At 37.1% G+C, this 22,110-nt stretch overlaps 1 protein-coding gene across 2 annotated transcripts in view; it reads left to right on the plus strand.

The window, feature by feature from the left end:
* The window catches only part of Tfap2d (transcription factor AP-2 delta), a 57,563-nt gene extending 35,453 nt beyond the window's left edge, over positions 1–22,110 (plus strand). For both annotated transcript variants that reach the window (XM_031366965.1, XM_031366963.1), the window contains 2 exons: positions 1,961–2,074; positions 21,722–22,110. In XM_031366965.1, the coding sequence (XP_031222825.1) occupies positions 1,961–2,074; positions 21,722–21,941 (334 nt within the window). In that variant the 3' untranslated portion in view covers positions 21,942–22,110. The remainder of the gene's footprint in view (positions 1–1,960; positions 2,075–21,721) is intronic.

A 22,110-nucleotide genomic window follows, 5' to 3' on the forward strand; every position in this document is an offset into this window, starting at 1 on the left:
CCACCCCGTACCCATCCCCACCTACTTCCAGTCCACCCACACAACCTATTCTATTTCCCCTTTGCAGGGAGTTTTATACATCCCTCCTAAAGCCCTTCTTGTTATTCAGCCTCTGTGGATTTCAGCTTGATTATCATTTATTTAACCACTAGTATCCACTTATAAGTATGTACATACCATGTTTGTCTTTCAGGGTCTAGGTTACCTCACTCAAGTTGGTTTATTTTTCTACTTCCATCCATTTGCCTGCAAATTTAGCAGATGAGTAATACTCCACTGTATAAATGTACTATATTTTCTTTATCCAGTCTTCAGTTGAGCGACATCTAGGTTGTTTACAGTTTCTGACTATTATGAATAAAGCCACAATGAGCAGAGTTGAATAAATGACATGTAGGTGGTGCATGCTTGTGTGTGCACATGAGCACATGCATGCATACTTGTGTGCATATATGCCAGGCATGCAAGGGAAGGTCAGAAGACAACCTTCAAGAAGTTGGTTGTCATCTTCCTCCATGTGGATCCAGGAAATTCAACTGACATTTCAGGCTCAGTGGCAAGTAGCTTTACTGAGTCATCTACCCAGCCCTATTGTCACTTTTTAAGTAAATAATTGTCAGATGATTTGAAGCAGAACTGTTATTACCCTAATGATCATTTGGAGTGGTTTGACCTTTCTGTTTTTGCTCATAATGATAAACAAAGCCAAGCTGCTGTATTTTACAGTAATCTCCACACAATAACAGATAAATATACAAGATAACAATATTATCCCTTGAATATCAGATATTCTCTTCTGTATATAAAGAATGTGTTTGGGAATTTTTTTCATGTCTATTGATTTCATTCTATAGGTGCTACGTTCATTAATTTTATTATATGTATATTTTTAAAACACATTTTCTGGCCTGGGAATATGGGTCAGTGGATAAAAATCACTTGTACTGTAATCATAAAGAACTGAATTTGAATTTCCAGAAGTCAAACAAAACTAAGTACTAGTTTTGTTATCCCATTGCTCCTTCAGTGAGATAGGAGGCACAGACGGAAGATCATGGGCCAGCTACCCTTGTGTGTGAAGGGGTAAAACAACAGAGGCACTTTCTTATAAAAGTAGAAGGTGAAGTTTGACATTGAGGCTGTCAACTGACCTCCACAGGTGTACCATGATATTTGTATGCTCACACTTACACATGAAAACAACCACCCATACACATACACACACACACACACACACACACACACACACACGTACACACACGAAGACTTTAAAATAGTATTTTCTGAAATGCTACGTTTCTTTACAATTATACACTGCAAGGGAATTAACTGATAGTTATGATACACAGCGATGTTTTTATTACATATAGGCTAGAATTCATAGCCATATAAGAAAAGAATAGTGGCAAAAGGTAGGCAAAGTAGCAACTGAAATAGAATAGTGAATAGCCATTTTTTAAAGACTGGTGGAATAATTTGGGAGTAAGAGATCATCGACTTCAAACACTGAGGCATGAAAATAGTCAAAAAGTAAATTATATTGCCATATTGGGAGACTGAATTTTCTAAAGTTAGCTTTTATTGTGACTTTGAATGACATAAGCCTATAACTTTAGTTAAAATTTTCTATAGATGTGATGTTCTAAAAGAAAAAAAAGCACATTTGTAATTTTTTAAAGACAATTGCTAATTACAGTTCTCTCATCTGAATTTCCTTTTATCCTTTGATTAACATGTAAAGATGCAACTTAAAAATGAGCATGAGTGTGTTCAGTGTCTTGGCCAGTGCCTTACTGTCATCCTCTGGCCCTGCAAAGTCAATGCCATGAAACTTGAGACTGCTGACTGAAAAGTCCTCCTGGTCTCCTTTAAAAGGGAAAGAGACTTTGACGGATAATATCTCATGACGTTAAAAGTTCATATCAAGAGTGCAATTTCAACTTCGTACCCTTTGTTGTAGGCAAATTTGTAAAGAATTCCAAGACCTCCTGAGCCAAGATAGATCACCACTGGGATCCTCCAGACCCACTCCCATTCTAGACCTGGACATCCAGAGGCACTTAACACATTTCAGGTAAGACAGCTTTTCCCATCTGCTTAGAGTCTAGACAGCTAAGCCACACCCAAACCTCCAGGATTTTGTCTGCCATTGTAGTCCCAGTTAGAGATATACTTATGTTAATAAAATAATGACTGTTCTACTCTGTTTGGAATGCTATGACAAGATACTCTACACTGGATAATGTATAGAAGATGTAAGCGTATAGTTTAGAGTCTGGGACTGGGAAGCCTGAGAACAAGGTGCTGGCAGAATCAGTGTCTGCTGAGGGCTCTGTCTCTTTAGATCCTTTAACTCAGTACTGTGTGATGCAAGGGACCAACAAACCTCCAAGAGGCTCTCCTTAAGGGCAAGAATCCTACCTTCCAAGACTTAGCCACCTCCAGTGGCTGCTCTTAGTAGTGGATTGTATTGGGGTTTAGTTTCAGTGTATGAATTTGAGGAGAGGAAGATACAAATATTCAGACCACAGGAGTGACAGCCTGAATTTTCTGAGACTATCAATTTAAGAAAACATAGTGATTGAAGCATTTTAGGTCAGAAAATGTAAGATCAGAAAATGTAACATCCTTTTATGTTTATCAAGAAACTATGGCTTCATGAAAACGTATATTATTAAATCAAGGAATACTAAGAAATTCTTGCCCAGGATCCTGAAATCTTTTAAACAGTTACTTATGTTGATAGGGTAAATTGTTAAATGAGTAGATCTGATTGAAGTTAATTAAATACCAATGACTAAAACTTTAGTAGTGCTTTAATGATTTCTATAAACTTAGAAAGTATAAATGTTTTTTTCTTAGATTTATTTATTTGATGTATATGAGTACACTGCTGCTATCTTCAGGCACACCAGAAGAGGGCATCAGATTCCATTACAGATGGTTGTAATCCACCATGTGCTTGCTGAGAATTGAACTCAGGACCTCTGGAAGAGCAGCCAGTGCTCTTAACCACCAAGCCATCTCTTCAACCCTGTATAAGTGGTTCTTAAACATAGAATACTGAAAGGAATTATTAAAAGCATACTTTAAGCTTCCATTTCTGCATTACTTTGGAAATAAATAGAATATCTTTCTCATTAATTTACTCTCCAGATTTATTAAGAGAAAGAAAATAGTCACCACTTAGATATTTTTCCAATTAGAAACTCTAAAATTGTGGTATTATACAATAATTTCTCATTCATACAAAAATGAACATTTCATTTTCTTTTAATTATCATTAGTTGGAAAACATAAACAGTGTTAATGAAGAGATTAATTCATAAACTGGGATGGTGGGCATACATGTAATATCAGTTCTTTGGAGACCAAGGCAGCAAGCATTGAGAGAGAGAGTTCAAGGACAGTTCACAAACTACATCGAGAACCACTGTCTCGAAAATAAGCAAACAAAAATAATACACATTAGAATTAAAAACGTTTCCAATACCTGCTTGTGTTCTTTTTTTTGAAGAACTATTTATTAGCATTTGAAAGGAAAAGTTCAAAACAACCAACCTATCATCTTTTTGTTTGTTAGCTTGTTTTGTTGTTTGTTTGTTTGTTTTTTCGAGACAGGGTTTCTCTGTGTAGCCCTGGCTGTCCTGGAACTCACTCTGTAGACCAGGCTGTCCTGGAACTCGGAAATCCACCTTGCTCTGCCTCCCAAGTGCTAGGATTAGAGGTGTGCACCACCACTGCCCTGCAAATCTTTTACTTTTTAAAAAAAAGTTCCACTTTTTGTTGGAAAATAATTATTTTCTTACAACATATTCTGATTATTGTTTTGCCTCCTCCAAATCTTCCCAGATCCTCCCCATGTCACAACCATCCAAATTCACTTTTTTCTCTCTCATTAGAATACAAATAGGCATATAATAATAATTAAGAATAATAATAAATGAAAACAAAATAGAATAAAGTAAAACAAACAGAAAAACTGTTTAGGATATAAGGCTATTGAAGATGATGCACAATTATCTACTTAATAAATGCTTAAGTAATTTTGTTTGTACTAACCCAGCATTATAAACGCTGTATTTTTTCTTAATATGCTACAGTTCTACTCAAGATTCCATAAACATAATTTTTCAGACTCTATATAGAATTTATTTTTCAAAATTGCACAAGACATAGTCTACATTTCTCAGAAGTTTATCTGCCTCTCAAGGGAAATGTAAGGGGCAACGGCAATACAGCTAGAAGGAAAAGATGTCTAGATGTTTCAGAGCACAAGGTTTTGGAACCATGAGAGACATTTTCAGACTCAGGTCCCATTATGTATGAGGTGGGTTGTGTGTAACTTTCAAATTTTTGCTTGAGCTTGTATATAAAACTTTTGTATTATGTGTAGTAATGAGCTGAAATGAGACAGGATATACATTTAACACTTAGTAAATGCTGTATTGATTATCTCCAGCAGTGATGCAAGTTTAAAAGGAATTGATGCTCCCAGGGTCATCTCCATAGTTTTGTTTATGTATACATTAAAGGGTTTTTTAGATTCACATGTTAAGTTTATTTATTTATTTATTATTATTATTACTATTATTATTTAAATTGGGATCTAACAATGTTTGTAAACTAACACATTTATAAGGATTTTACTATTAAGATGCAGAGAAGCAGGAGCCTACAGCATAAGAATGAATTTATTTCTAATTAGGCATGCCGATACCATCATCTGACAGTGACCTCATCTGTTCTGACCCAGAACAAAATTGAGCTTAGCCTGAATATCAGCTTCTATAAGAAATAAATAGGTAGAAGACTTGTGTATTCAGCAAAGGCTTGCTAGATTGTTGATACTTTTGCAAGCTATAACCTTAATGCCACAAAAGTGTGTGTGTGTGTGTGTGTGTGTGTGTGTGTGTGTGTGTGTTCTATGTCCAGATGTGCATGAGGGGACCCCCAAGGAGGATGTCTAGACTCCTGCTCTATCAAGCTCTACCTCCTAAGATTGGCCCTTTCACTGAACCCAGCCCAAACACATCTATCTTTTTATGTGTATTCTGGGGATCAAACTTTGATTCTCATTCTTCTCCAACAAGCAAACACTCTGCCTGTAATCCATCTATTTCCCCAGCCCACAAGAACTCTTTAGAGCAAACTCTGCTTTCTAAAATAAGTGAGCAGCATTCCTATTGGCTTTACATTCTCTTATTTACCTCTCTACTTATAATATGGTAAGAAGGTGGTGTTTACCCAGGAACTAAAAAACTAAATAGCCAGATAGTGGTGGAACACACCTTTAATCCCAGCTCTCCAGAGGTAGGCATATCTCTGAGTTCAAGGACAGCCTGGTCTGCAGAGTTCCAGAACAGTCAGGCTTACATAGAAAAATCCTGTCTCAAGAGAACTAAATAGGTAACTGGCTCTTCTACTCTCAGGAAAAACGAGATTATGGCTGAGATTCAAAGCTCTCAAAATATGTGGCTATAGGTTCTCAATCGCAATTTGAAACATAAAACTATATGTTTAAATGTTCTAAACTCTATATTTAATTGCACTAAATGTATAGTAACACTTTTAAGAGTAATAAAAAGTATAGTAATTAATAGTGACTTGAGAATTATAGCATCTCTAAATTTTAGTCATTATATTTGAGGACCTTGAATATCTCAATTGTGATTTCTTGTTTATTTCACTTTTTAAACACTTACCAGAATTTTCATTTTCTTTTTTTCAAATTCCAGACTGTGTATTTGTACAATACTGTTTAGTTTCTTAGGATTCTACGGTTAAATTACATTTTATAGAAAATTTCCTAAATTTCCTATATTTTGTAAGTTGTACTAAAAACATAAAATGTACCCCTTCTTTCTCAGTAGAATTTAGCTTTATAGTTAAGTATATTTACATTGCTGTGAGAACAAGCTCCTAGAATTTGCATTTTACAAAACTTATAGATTATATCCATTTATAACAACTCCACATTTCCCTGGCTCTCTGGCCCCAGAACATATCCTTCTAATTTCCATTTTTGTGGCTCTGATTGCAAATTATTCGACAGATGTCTTTTATGACTACTTATTTTATCGTACAATTTACTAAGATACATAACTGTTGCCACATATGTAATAATTCCCTTCCCTTTAAGACCATACACTATTCCAATATGAGTGTGCCCACATCTGTTATATTTGTTAGCTTACACAAAGATTTGCATTTCTCCACGTCCTCTCCAACACTTACTGTTGACTTTTAAAAAATAATAATAACTCACACACATTTATCTCTCTGCACATTTAACTTGCATCTTCCTAAGGACAAATAACTTTGAACATGTGTTTGTAAGTTTTTTAGCCATTTGTTATGGACATGAATTCAGTAGTCTCAAGTTTTTGGGTTACTGCTTCTGTGTTGTGATGCAGCACATTCTTGGGTTTTTTTTTTATATTAACCTTTACATTAAATATAAGATTCCCAACTTGCAAATTCTTTCTTACCTTCTTGCTTTTGCATTCCATTGAATGTGTCTCTTTGAAGAGATTTTTTTAAATGTTTGTTGTAGACTAATTTGTATATTGTTATAGTGTTTGTCTACACTCTCTGCCTTATAGTAGAGGATATTTGCTAAATCCAATGTCTTGAGGCTTTCTCCTATGTTGTCTTCTAAAAGTTTTCCAATTTTAGATCTTATGTTTAGGTCTTTGATCCATTTTGTGCTAATTTATATAAATAATTTAATTTAAAGTATGCAGCTTCACTCTTCCCCATATCAAAATTGTATCATTTTAAACACAGCTGTCATTTTCAGCTGCAACCCAGTTTGAAGGTTCCTGATGCAGCTTCATGGGATTTAAATGTATACATGGTTTCACTTTGTATGCATCTTTAAAGGCAAGAGTAGCATTTTTACCAATGTAAAAATTGACGAAATTCACAATTTTAACAATAACTCCTTTAACAAGATGTTAGTAAATGATTGCTTATTGGCCAACCCTGAAAAGACTCATTCTCTCTCTCTCTCTCTCTCTCTCTCTCTCTCTCTCTCTCTATATATATATATATATATATATATATATATATATATATATATACATATACATATATATTTTTATATATTAGTGTGATCATTAAATTTGGCCTCGTAGCAAACTTACTGATGAATTTCTTTTACAAGCCTAAAGGATTAAAGCCAATGTATCAAAAATGGGGCTCTGGGATTTATGTTAGTTTCCAACTTTGATAGCCAGGTTTGAGAAGCATAATCCTAAGACCTTCCTAGCTTTTAGCATTTTATCTCATCCTTTGAAAAAAATTATTCCATTGCGTCTTTTAAAAGATGTGTGTGCATGCACATACTATCACACACATGGAGGTCAGAGGACAACTTGATGTAGTTAGTTCTCTCCTTCTACTGTTTGTCTCCTCAGAATGGAAGTTAGACTTGGCAGCAAGAGCACTGACCTGCCAAAACATCTTTCTGGCCCACAAATTCATTTTTCTGAAGAGGCAGTAAAAATGGTGTGAATTTGTCACTTAGATAATAATAATATAGAGAAGGTTCTTCATATTTGATTTTGCTGATTATCTGGGTAAAAATGCACTAGACAAGAGTGTGTCTCTCTTGTTGTTGTTGTTGTTGTTGTTGTTGTTGCTATTTCCTGCTTGTGGCAACTAATTGTAGTGGGAAAAGGACTAAGAGAAACACGCTAGCCTGCCTTGTAGTTAACACAGGAAATTTGAAGAGTCAGGTAATCCTACAATTTTTGCTGAATACTGAATGGGCAAGGAGTGCAGAAGGAACATGATTGGATAGGCATAGCAGATTCTGTAATTAGTAACATCCATCTGTGTTAATATTTTCTTTAATCAAAGTCTTCAGAGTGCTTGACACTATACCTTACAGGATTATGGACTCAGTGTCTTGAGAGTTCAGCAGACTTCAGCAGACTGTCTTAGACAATGCGAAAAGCGGGTGATCTGACCCTGTAAAGATAACTATCTCTAGTTTTTACTGTAGATGATATAGCATTGTTCTCTGGAAAGCTGTGACAATAGCAGTGACCACTCTAAGAAGTCACACTCAGCCTTAGGAGACACTTGTTTCCATCAAAATGACAGGAAGCAGGCGTATTCATCATTTATCACTGACTGAGTACCATCAGCAGTAGGAATTGTCATGGTAAACACAGCAGACACCACAACACTACCAGGAGCCAGGAATATATACAATTGATATCTGCAGGCTGCTCCTATGGACTCACTGTCTCAGGGACTGGTGATGTCAATTAGCACATGATGCTATAAGGCAGGAGGAGAGGAGAGGGCAGACAACTCAATTCAAACTACGGCCCTAGTTGTCTGAACTCTTAACAGTTAATCTTTTGAGATTCAAAGAGATTGTAAAAATGTGTCCACTCCTTGTGTCTCATGTTCTCATGATCTACTTGAGTATGAGGTCACAGGAGCACATGGGTCCATATAAATAAGAAGTTAGAACACCATTCCTGCTCAACTCAGAGTACATGGGCCTGTCAATAAAACCAGAATTCTTTTTCAGCACAAACCTCAGAAGACTGAAATCTTAGTTTTCTCTTTGTTTCACTTTACCAATGGATAGCGTATAAAGATGAGGAGTAGGCACATTCTTTTGGAACTTCTAAATTAATGGAATATATATATGTACATATATATACATATATATACATATGAGAGAGAGAGGGATGCATAGATAGGTAGGTAGGTAGATAGATAGATAGATAGATAGATAGATAGATAGATAGATAGATAGATTAGATGGAGAGATGGAGAGATGGAGACAGATAGAGATAGATATGGGTTTTGTGGCTTTAGCCTATAATCCCAGTAATTGAGAGGCTGAAGCAGAAGAATTTCCATGTGTCTAAGGCCAGTCTAGGCTATATAATGAGTATCAGGAGAGCAAGGGCTGTGTAGCAAGACACTGTCTCAACAAGAGAGTATATCAAAACAAAAACATATAATGACAAAGAGTAGATACAGTATTGATAATTACCTGAGGGAAACAAAAAGTCTTTCATCTTTGTATGTGTTATATCTAACCCTTATTTAAATGATGTTATGATCATTTTTTACTTGGGTCTTGAATATATCTTGTACAGTTTCAGCCTACTGCCCAGGGCCATGGGCCAGGGAAGGAAATTGATAGGCCTGCTTAATTTTCTAGTATAAGTCAAAGGTCTACTGGTAGCTCCCTGTCTTTAGAAATAAACTCTTGTACTATAGCTGTTACTCTTCAGAACTAAGAAATATATAAACATGCTTGCTGGTGATTATCATTTCCTGGTTGGGTCTCCGTGTTGGGAGGCCCTTTAGATTTCTGACTCTTCTTCAACTTTCAGGTGTTTTCACCTGGCATCACTGACAAGCTATCACATCTTCCAGGCTTGAAAAGTTTTCGTGGCAGCCTGCTCTTCTATCTGTCACAAGCCTATTAGAAATGTCATCCTCCCATTGATAAGATTCTCTAACATCTGTCTTCTTGAGGGCTACGCAGTCAAGTTCATCCTGTTTCCAGTTTCCAAAGGCAGCCAACTCTTATGTTCCCAGCTTTCTCTCCTCCTGTTACTCACTTCCATTTCTTTTGGTGTTCTACATACGACAGGCATTGTGGGAAACGGCACTGGGATGCTTTAAGTGCTCTGCCCTTGTCCATCTAGCCAGAGAATAAGTCCACCCTTACTGTGAGCATATTTACTCTTATCCTAGGAGCCTTCAGTGTGCACATTTTTTATAATTTATTTATTTTTTTCTTTATGTGCATTGGTCTTTTGACTGCATGAATGTCTGTGCAAGGGTGTCAGATCTGCCCTGAGAGCAAAGGAGTACAGACATTTAGGAGCTACCACCTGGGTGCTAGCAATTCAACATGGGTCCTCTGGAAGAGCAGCCAGTGATCTTATCCACTGAGCTATCTCTCCTGCCCAAGTGAGCACATTTTATTATTGCCGTTTTTTTGTTTGTTTTCCTGATTTCTTGTGATAGGACAGTGGCTAGGAATGCAATCAATAACAAATATAATAATAAAAACAACTAGTTTCTTTTGTTCATCTTGCAAAAACATTCTTTAGTAGGAGAAATGAAGATTTTGATTAAATCTTTATTCTAAAACTCAAACATCATAAAGTACATAGCTAATTTTAGCACACAAGAAACAAAATTCTCAAGTCTTCTTCAAAGAGCACTTGGGCCTTCCAGCGGGGTTCAGTGGGGAAGAGGACTTTTCACCAGGCATGAAGAACTGAGTTCCATTGCCAGAGCCTACAAAGTGGAAGGAGAGAACTGACTTCATCAAGTTGTCTTCTGACTTTCACACATGTGCTGTGGCTTTGTACACTCATGCATATGTGTACACACACACACACACACAATAATTAGTTAATTGTGTGGGGGAAAATGATTGTCTAGCCTATGAAATTATTTTTAAAGACTCCTAGAAAATATAATCTGAATTGTAAAGAAAAAATCCTGTTTTCCAAGTAAAATTCTGTATAAGGTTGGCATTTAAATTTAACTTTAACTTAAACTCTTAAAATGAGGGCTACATCCAAATGCAAATAGACAGAATCCTGTAAGGATTCTTAGAGTTAAACAAAACCCACCCCTTGTAAGACATTTACTAGCAAAAATATAAGTAGTCAAAGGATTTAGTTTACTTAGTGTATAAGAGCAGTTATGATGTCTTTCTTTGATTAATCTATGTTAAATTATTTACATTTCCTTAAAGTTAAATAGAAAATCAAAAAAAGTAAATTCATTGTCAGTAGTTATTGTTCTGTATAAGCTGTGTTGTTTCTAACCAAACACTGCTCAGATCTTACAGGTAAGATCTGATGGCACAACATAGCTAAGATGTCCCTGCAGTGGATATGGGATTATTGCCATAAGGGGGATTATTGCAGTAAGGTCAGACAATAGGAAAGGGGGATGGCTCACCATGGAAGAGACATACGGCATGGACCAGTGGTAATTTTTTGCAAAAGCAGCATCGAATCGGTGGGTAAAATGTTCCTAGAAGGAAACATCAGAATAAAGGGACTCTAGCTAAGCCTACCTACCAGGATTCTTGTTAAAGGCATGCTAGAGTGATCAGAAATCACAGTAAAGATGATGAATGAGACAGAATTTAATCAGGTACCAACAATGGTTAGATTCCAGATGCAGAGCTTTCCTGATGTGACATAGTAACAGAATATTCTTGTTAAAACTTGGTTTTATGAGAAAGCTCATGGCTACAGAAAATTCAAGAGACTGCATTTAATCAAGCAAAAATTCTTTGCCAGGAGACATATTTAGTAAAGGATTGCGGGGGTGGGGAAATAGCTCAGAGAGTGGGAGTGCAAGCATGAGGATTTGTGTTCAAATCCTTAGCAGCCACATTAAAGCTGGGCACAGTACACGTGCCGGTAACCACAGTCTTGGGGTATGGGAAATGATGGGTCCTCAGAACTCAGTGCCTAGGCAGCTTAACTAAAATGAAAGCCTTCAAGTTCTGTGAGGGACTCTGTCTTAAAGGAATAAAGCAGAGGAGGATACAAGAAGACACTGGACATCTTCCTCTGGCATCCACATTGTGTATATGTGGGTGCTCCTACCCAAAGTCCCACCTGCATGTGCCGTGTAATATGCACCAAATGTTCATACGTATGCACACTCAGACACTACCCCTTGCCAAAACCAAAACCAACAACTCTACAGTCCCTTGCTAACAGTTTTTTTTTTTTTTATGGATTTTTGTCTTTGTCATATAGGAAATTGAATACTTTGAACAGCAGAACTTAGAGATAGCTGTTTATAATGAAAAGGTTCTGTCAATGTGGCAAATGATTGGCATTGAGCAATGGATGAATTGGAGAAAATTATAACATTTATTTAATGAATTTTTATATTTCTGGGGTTTCTGTAGAAGAGGTGACCACAAGAAGATGGCAGATATGACCAGAAGCAGGGGAAAGGTTACTAGAGATCTAAGTTGGGATCACTAGCCAGAAGCTTGGATTTAGAACACATTTCAACTGTCTAATCTTCCTCTGTATGTTCCTTTGGAAGTTGATGCAGTTACATTGCTTATTGTCTTAGCTAGTCTCCTTCCAGACAATGGTATGCTTTGCCCCAACTCGAGTTATTATCCCACTTAAAATCACCCCTCATACTTTGTTTCAAGAAGATCTTATTTCTTCTCTTTCCAGTTCACTACTACAATCATTTTTTAAGAATCAGAAGTTCAGTAACATTCATTTTTAAAGGCTCCTATCCTAACATTAAAGCTATCCTTCCTCTTTTCCAAAATGAAAATGTGATGCTCTTTAGGTTGATAAATCAAAGGAAATAGCTAATTGCTTTTAGCCCTGGAACTCTGTCCCCTGAAGAAAGCAAAGTTCAATGCAGATGTCAAAGTGTTATCACCTTCAAAGTGTGATGAGGCCGTGACTGGCTTCAGTCTCCCTTCACACTCACAATATTTTGTTCATTCTTCGTAAACTTTGCTAATTAATTAGATTAAAATAACCTGAAATCACAAAGTTCATGTCCCTCTGGGATAGCAATGAGGCTGAGTTGATGGAAGAAGTGTAGACTCACAGTGGCAGGGGGACCTTCATCTCTCAACATAACAGATCACTAGGGTCATTATAGCCACACCTCTTCAAATTTAGATTTCAAAGTGTCAGTCAGGGTTTCTATTCCTGCACAAACATCATGACCAAGAAGCAAGTTGGGGAGGAAAGGGTTTATTTGGCTTACTTCCACATTGCTGTTGATCACCAGAGGAAGTCAGGACTGGAACTCAAGCAGGTCAGGAAGGAGGAGCTGATGCAGAGGCCATGGAGAGATGTTCCTTACTGGCTTGCTTCCCCTGGCTTGCTCAGCCTGCTTTCTTATAGAGCCCAAGACTTCCAGCCCAGGGATGGTACCACCCACAAGGGGTCCTACCCCCTTGATCACTAATTGAGAAAATGCCCCACAGCTGGGTCTCATGGAGGCACTTCCCCAACTAAAGCTCCTTACTCTGTGATAACTCCAGCCTGTGTCAAGTTGACACACAAAACCAGCCAGTACACCCTTGAACTTTTTTTGTTTGTTTGTTTTATGACTGTTTTTGTTTGAAGGCCATTTGACTGTTGTATCAGTTGGCTCCCTGGGCCTTTCCGGAGCTGAAATGTTGCTTAGCTCCATGTTCTTAAAATTTGGTCATGGAAACTTTTTATATTTTATTATACCAACTTCCTCAGGAACTGAAGCTCTATAGTTGCAGTTGTGATAGTGATGGGGATATTCAAGCAGTATAGCAGTGTTCTTTGGCCCAAGGGAGATAAGTCCAATTCTCTGGATGCATTTAAGCAGTGTGGGAAGAGTTTTATAAATGCTGATCTTGTGGATCTCATCCCAAACCAATTAAGTCAGGATCTCTAGGGTAAGATCCACAAAATAAAATAAGCTGGTGAGGTAATTTTTTAATGCGTGTGTTTGTGGTTGAGGAAAAAAAGGAGCTTAAGAAATCATGGAAAATTTGAGTGCTGTCAGGGCCACTCTAATGAGCAGATTTGGGTGGCTCCCCACCACCAGCCACCAGGAAACCAAACACTTTCATTATGTACCTTAATTAAATTCTATTTACAAAGCACTTGGGGCCATAGGATAAGATAATATATGGAGGTAATAAGCATCATCAGCTGGGTTCTGCTTTCTTCAGTTTCCTTGTTTAGACTATGAAACACAGATATCTCTTAAATTATAGCAAAAATAAGCTTCCAATTTTTCCCTCCGGGTAAGGATCTCTCTGCTAGCCTGTATTTAAAAGTTATGCTACTTCCAGGAGGTAAAATACCTCATCTACATGGTGCTAAAAAAAAAAAAAAGTACAGTTTGGCAGAGAAGAGCCAGAACCCTTTGCAGGTGTCTTCTGGGTTTTATTTCCTAGACATTTGCCCTTGTTATTGTTGCCATGTCTGCAAGAATACTCCTTTGTGACAGACATCACCTAATGCTAATGGTAAGGACACTGACAGAGCCTCAGATGATAGTTCAATCTTTTTCTTCAGTGAGTAAGTAGGTGGGGGGGGAACCAAAATAAGAAGATGCTCATCCCTTGGAGTCTTGCAGCTTGTATGTTCCCAGAAGCAAAAGAGCAGAATTAAAATGAATGTAAGAAGCCACTGTATTCAGCACTAGGAATCAAAAGATCCATGAGATCAACCACTCAAGCATGATGTAAGATAATGTATCATTACAGTAGTAATAACAACTTCCAAGTTACTCTAACCTTCTCTTGCACCCAAAGAATGAACGGAAAAAGACCTATGCATCCAAACATTGTCTATACAGAAATTTTGGAAGTGAGGGTATATCCCCTGGTTGACTACTTGCTTGGTTGACATTTGAAATGTCTTGGATTCAATACCCAATGTAGTCAAAAAAAATGTTAAAATTTTACAAAATGAAATTAGCTTTAATCTATCTAAATGATGATTGCTTTTTTCCCTCTTGGTTCAGATTTCTGGTGTGTAGCCTAATAATATAGATTGTTTTCAGAAATTTTTGTAGCCTGGAAAAAATGGGAAAACCCACCTGTGGTTGATAGCCACAACTTTGTGGCCCAGTATCTAGTAGAAAATAGTAAAGTCACTTTGCTTTATTTTTAATACATATTAATTCAGTTTTGCTCAGTTCATGTGAAGTTCTAGGTTCCAGACCCAACTATTTTCAAGACAGAAAGGGATCAGAGGAGATCCCAGAGATGCTTAGACAAATCCAGACATAGATACAGCGTTTCTGAAGAACAGTTTGGCAAATGTAGAACCAGCTTGATAACATTGATCTTACATAGACTAGCAGAACATGATCCATACTTATTTAGATTAAGGAAATTAAGTTAGCTTTGGTTCTTCTAATAAATACCCACATTGAAGTAGTGCCCAGGCACACATGTAGGTAAAAATTGATACACATAAAAAATAAAACTTATAAATATAGTATTATATGGATTTCTGCTGAGCATGGTGGCAAGAAATTTCTGCTGAGCATGCTAAGCATGCAACAAGAAGCAGGCACATCTCAGTGACATTAAAGCGATCCTGGTCTACAGACTGAGTTCTAAGACAGCCAGGGTTACACAGAGAAACCTTGTCTCAAAAAACAAAAACTAGAAAGAAAGACAGAAAGACAGGCAATTGGAAAGGAAGGGAAGGAGGGAGGAAGAGAGAAAGAAAATGCAGACATTTGCTATGAAGAAATGGAAGTAGCTAGGAAGTCTTTAAGAAATTATGAAGATAGAAAAGAGATAAGCATAAACTGAACATGGTAGTGCATGCGTTTAATCCTAGTACTTGGAAGGCAGATGCAGGTGGATCTCAATGAATTCAAGGTCAACCTGGTCTAAAATGTGAGCTCTAGGGCAGCCAGGATTATTACACAGAGAGATCCTGTCTTCCTGTCTCAAAAACAAAGAAAGAAAGAAGAAAGAAAGAAAGAAAGAAAGAAAGAAAGAAAGAAAGAAAGAAAGAAAGAGAGAAAGAAAGGAAGAAAGAAAAAAAGGAAAGGAAAGAAAGAAAAGGAAAGAAAGAAAAGAAAAGAAAGAAAGAAAGGAGAGACTCATGATTTTGCAGTTGGGAAGGGATTTTTTTTTTTAAAGAAAATATGGGTTTTAAATCACATGTAGAAGGTTCTATAATAAATTCATATAATATTAATTTTGTTGTTTTGGGTTTTTGAGACAGGGTCTCATTTTTTATACCCCTTGCTAGCCTGAAGCTCTCTACGTAGAATTGGCTGGCCCCAAATTCAGAGATCCATCTACTTCTGCCTCCCAAGTGTCAGGATTAAACGCATACACTACTACACTTGACAACCTCTAGCTCTTTTCCCTACTCTAACACAGCTTCATCCCCATTAATTATACTGTTGACATTTTTATCAATTAAGTTCTTTGAAAAGAAAGCAAAGTATATTAATTACTATTTAATCTGTCATCTGCTTGCATCACCTGCCTCCAGCACCGGATCTACTTCTGTGTTGTTTCACATCCTTGTGTTCAGAAGGTAGCTTTAAACTGACTCCCATTACTCTAGAGACCAGAGAGTCCCAAATGAAACCAAGAAGCATTTAACCAGTTAATTAATTTATCCATACCTAAGGGCTGGAAAGATGGCTCAGCGATTAAGAGCTCTCAATGCTTTTGTAAAAGACTGGAGTTGAGTTCCCAGCACCCATACCTTTGTTGGGTAGCTTATAATGTCCTATAACCACAGGCCCAGGGAGGATCCAACAGATTAATTGCAATTTTTGAGGGTTTAACTTTTATTTATGTGTGTATGTGTGTATGTATGTATGTATGTATGTATACATGTGTGTGTGTGTTGTGGATTTGGCTTAACATTTGTATTATGTTAGTTGGGTTCCCAAATTTGCACAAGGATCCTAATGTAAGATTCTGAGAGTCCCTGATTCCCAGTTGATTTCAATTGGTAAATAAAGTTGTCAGTGGCCAATATTTGGGTAGGGAGACAGAATTGGGACTTTAGGATTTGTGGGCAAGGGGTCTGAGAGTGAAGCAGGAAAATCACCATGTCAGGAGAGGAAAAAGACACAGGCTTGAAAACTGCAGAAGACAGATTACCAATCATGTAAGAGCTGGGGAAGAGTGGTCCCAGGTCCTCCCCTGCCACAGTTAGGTCTAGGGTAGCAAAGATGGAATATATATTTTATTAAGTAATTCAGGAGTATTGGAGGGGAGGCATTAGCAAAGTGGAAGTTTGGGAGTGGTTCAACAACTGAGCTGTTTAAAGTGTATTAAAATAGAAGGGTGTGTGTGTGTGTGTGTGTGTGTGTGTGTGTGTGTGTGTGTGTTTCATTTGGAAATGCAGAACATTGGGGCAGTATTGAGGAACCCGCACCACTGCCTCCAGGGTGAACTTGAGTACATTAATTGCCCAAACTGTGTATGTATGTATGTATGTATGTATGTATGTATGTGCATGTGCACATGTGTGCAGGTACCCACAGAAGCCAGAATACATTGGAACCCCTGGAGCTGATGTCATTGGAGGGTGTACAGTACTCAGTGTAGATGCTAGGATCCATTCTCAGATCCTCTAAAGAGCAATGAGGATGGAGGCTATGTCTCCAACTCAGTTAATGGAGTTGTCTTTTCACCAACCTATTGTCCATTGTCCTCTTAGCTTCAGGGAAATGCTTGTTTAGATACTTTCCCTATCTCTATGAGATTTCTTGGATATCTTGACTGAAGTATGTCTTGACTTAACATGTTTGGGATATTAACACTGCATTGCATTCATGATTTGGTAATAGTTTCCATTGTGACATGGGCTAGCTTTTCATTTTGCTGTCTCCTTGGCTGTGCTAAAGTTTGTTGCAGTTCCACTTGCTACCTTTTACTTTAATTGATCTGTGTTTCTAGTACCATATCAAGTCATCATATACAATCTTAGTGAATCTAGAATTGAAATTCCTTTACTTTTTCTGTATAGTTTACACCGTGTGTCAATGTGGAAGAGACTAGACTCATTTATTCTGGAATGAATAGAATCAACAGAATAACAGGATGACATCAGGATGATATCAGTATCCCTTTCTGTCATTTTGTAATGATATGTAATTTCATGAGCAGTTTTAAACTGACCTTATATCACACTTTAATTATCTGAATACGTAAATGTCACTGGAAACTGCTAGAAAAGTGCCTGTACTTTGCAGCTGGCATTATCTCATATAGTGTACATACATTCTTTGATGCACAGATAATGTTAAATTAAGGTAGCAATGAAATTTACACATTGATTTACATGTTGAAAAATGATGATGGCTAAAGTATAATGTATATATTGACTATTGGGTAGTTGCCCTTGGACTTTTACATAGAACTATTAGTCTTTCAGCTTGCGTGAAGTTCTTTGAGTTCTTTATTTTATATTTTTATTGGATATTTTATTTATTTACATTTCAAATGTTATCCCCTTTCCTGGTTTCCCCTCCCCAAATGCCCTACCCTATCCTCTCTCTGCTTCTATGAGGGTGCTCACACACACACACACACACACACACACACACACACACACACTCCCACCTCACCACCCTGGCCTTCCCCTACACTGGGCATAAAGCCTTCATAGGACCAATGGCCACTCCTCCCATTGATGCCAGATAAGGCTATCCTCTGCTACATATGCAGTTGGAACCATTGGTCCTTCCATGTGTTCTCTTTGGTTGGTGGTTAGTCTCTGGGAGCTCTGGAGGTCTGGTTGGTTGATATTGTTGTTTTTCCTATGGGGTTGCAAACCCCTTCAGCTCCTGTAAAGAAAACATCCCTACTGTGAATGCTCTTAATGAGAAGCTTAGAATTCAGGAAACATATGCCGCCCTCTAATCATACAGTTGTTCTCTTATAATTTTCAAAATAATTTTCTCCAAGTTACCAAGAGTCTAAGACTAGAGTTAATGTAAAGATTTTGAAAATGCAATTTTTCATTGGGGGCAATGATGACATCAAAAATAACTAAGGTCAGATGCATGAAGAGAATGAAGCTGGTTCCATGAGAATTCCTCCTAGGCTAAGAGATCTAATGACAAGTCTTTCTAGAACATGGGTCATAATATTTATTCATATCTACCCAATTTGTATTTGGTTTGTATCTGTGGGAGACATTTATTACGTATATTCAACTCTTCTGCTTCAGTCTCTCAAGTACTTGGATTACAAGAACAGGCTATCACTCCTAGTTCTACTTGATATTCTTTTTTTAAAATGTACATTGGTGTTTTGGCTGTATGTATGTCTGGGTAAGGATGTCTTAGGATTATAGACAGTGGTGAACTCACACATGGATGCTGGGAATTGAACCTGGGTCCTCTGAAAGAGCATTCAGTGCTCTTTAATCACTGAACCATGTCTCCAGCCCCATCCACTTCATACTCTTAAGCCCTGTCCTTGGACAGAATACTATAAAGAATTTATTTTCCAGGCCAAATAGCCTAACACAGGAAGAAAATTATTTCAGAAAAAAACTGAGCTACAATCACTATTAGAAAATGGATTTGGGAGCTGGAGAGAGGTCATAGAGGCACAGTTATGGGTTGCATGGGGGACCTGGGTTCAGTTTTCAGGACACACTTTGCTGCTGGGAACTATCTAGAACTCTAGTTCCAATGGATCCAATGCCCTCTCCTAGCCTCTGTGGGCACTGCACACACATGATGCACAGATATACATGCAGCTAATTAAAATAAAAACCATGGCAAATCGATTTCTCAAAGAAAAAAGAGTAAAATATACCTTCAGGCTAAAAACAAAATACAGAATACCCAATTTCTTGAGGAAATATCATTTAGTTACATCCTCTAGGACTTGGTTCACTTGCAAAATGGAAATAGTTGTATCTACTCCCAGATGCTACAGGTAAGATAAGTGAGGTGACACAGAGAACTAAGAATAAGGCCAGTACCACGTTTGCAGCTGAAACAGGTGCTGTTGAGCTTACCATTTACCCACAGCAAAACTAAACATGATACACCTCAACTATTGTAAATAAAATGTGGGGCAGGTGAGATGGCTCAGCAGTTAAAAGCACTGACTGCTCTTCCAGAGGTCCTGACTTCAATTCCCAGCAACCACATGGTACATGGTGGCTCACAACCATCTGTAGTGGGATCTGATGCCCTCTTTTGGTGTGTCTGAAGACAGTTACAGTGTAATCAGAAATAAATAAATAAACAAACAAACATGCTTAAATCTTATTCTCAGGGCTATCCACCCTAAGATGATCAAAATGAATTCTACAATACCATATAACTTCATATATCATGCATCATATAACCTGTTATATCTTACATCACATGACTTCCTGCAGCTATCTCCTTGTAGAAATGGAATTAAATAAACCAAAATAAAAGAACATCAAAATGTATGTATGTGAGTGAACTGTGGTTGTATGTTATACTACTACTTTTTTAGCAAACAATATCTTGAAGTCTTGACTATTCCTATTTACTAAATTATCAGCAACTGAAGTATTGTTTTTTTAAAAATCATACATTAATGTCAGCTCAGGAATAAGGTAAGCTTTGTCAATTATCCTGAAGATGCTAGAAATCTCTAGGACAGAATGACACATGCAAAAAATGTACTCTTGTCAATGAATATATCAGAACTCTCAAGATCTATAATTGACAGGGCACTAGAATATCACCTTTTTCCTTTTGTTGTATTGATGTTATCAAAATCCAATAGGCTAATCCTCTTAGACTTTCACTAAAATGTACCAGTTGGTCAACTTGTATTCCTTGTTTGCATTGTTTTAAAATTGCATTATTTTTGATGAAGAAGGTTACATATTTTAAGCATGGTATCTGGCATCAGGTAACATACTAAGATGGTAGCAGCTAATGGAAAACTACTATTGTCATTGTATCTTTAACAAGCCTTGTTTTTGAGCAGATAGTAGCTTTACTTATTGGATACAGAACATATATACACAGAATGTTATATTTTATGTTATATGTATAACATGTGCCACATATGCCTCCTTTATTATAAGATACAAACTTTGGAATGAAAACTATCACTTCAAGACAATTTTACAAAACTGAATAGTGTAGGTGGTTTTATTCATGATAGGGTTAGTCTACACTTATATGGTTATTCAATAAGAAATGTCTCTTATAATTGGAAGTCCTGCTGATACTGAGTTTGAAACCACATTTTCCACATACACTTACTAGTTTCTACTAGTTATCTTCCAAGACAGACAGAACAGCTTACATATCATAGAACTTTATTTCTCAATACTTAGGATTCTAGATTCTTTCTGCTTCTGCTTATCTCTGTCATTAAGGTAGTCTCTTCACTTGTGTGATGTATAGATCCCTTGAGAAGAAATAGAGGCCAACCATTTTCTATATAAGCAATGAGAATTACCTACATCTAATTTTTATTCTGTTGACAGGTTATTCTCCTATCTAAAGCAGGAAAGAAAAAGAAGCTAGCAAGGCAATCCATAGGTGGATGGTTTTATACCTAGGAAAACACTATTGCTATTAAAGAAAGAAAAAGGGAAGGAAAGATTAAAGAAAAGAAAGGAAAAGAAGAGAGAGAAGGATGAGGAAGGAAGGAAGGAAGGAAGGAAGGAAGGAAGGAAGGAAGGAAGGAAGGAATAAAGAAGTCAGAGGAACCAGTTATCAGGCACATTCAACCAATATTGATTCTCTTATGAGACATTTTAGTTATACAAAATGGCACATAGTTTATTATAACAATATCATAGATACATATGACATGTGGTAATCTTATCTACTCCTTGGTTGTGACCTTCTTCCAGTCCTCTTGCTTGTCTCCAAGAATGACTTCCTCAAGTGTGATCTACGCCTACACATACATACATGAGTTCTCTGAGAAGCAAGATGAACCTTGCCTCAAGGGAAATGCATTTTTTCCCTACTTCCTAATGAGATGAAAAAAAAAACAAGTGTTACTCAGACTTGCTAATAATTTGTAGAAAATGTCTGTCAGCAATGACACTTTGTTTCAATAGATCCTAAGCTTCTTATGGCTAAGGGGAATAATTGAATTGTATTGTTTTCTATAATAAACAGAAATGCCACAGAACACAGGTTCTAGATTAAATAAAGGGATTTTTCTGTTCCTAAATGTTCACCTATTTTTCCAACTTTTTCTCATTTCCAGTTTGATCACTCATGGTTTTGGCACACCAGCAATATGTGCAGCTCTAAGCACTTTCCAAACAGTCCTCAGTGAGATGCTTAACTACTTGGAAAAACACACTACTCACAAAAATGGTGGTGCGGCAGACTCTGGCCAAGGACATGCCAACTCGGAGAAAGCTCCGCTGCGGAAAGCTTCAGAGGCTGCTGTGAAAGAAGGCAAAACCGAAAAGACAGACTAACTACATCAAACAGAATCTATTTCCAGAGAGTCTTGCTGCTCATATTTTTTTTCTAATATATATATATCATTGAGGGTGACTAATCTTCAGCGGACCAAATGTTTACCCTCCATAAAATAAAATCAAAAGTGGAAATGAAAGAGAAAAAAAAGGAAGCAAAAAAATGACA

This window comes from Mastomys coucha, unplaced genomic scaffold (genome assembly GCF_008632895.1).
Source record: "Mastomys coucha isolate ucsf_1 unplaced genomic scaffold, UCSF_Mcou_1 pScaffold14, whole genome shotgun sequence".
Classification (NCBI taxonomy): domain Eukaryota; kingdom Metazoa; phylum Chordata; class Mammalia; order Rodentia; family Muridae; genus Mastomys; species Mastomys coucha.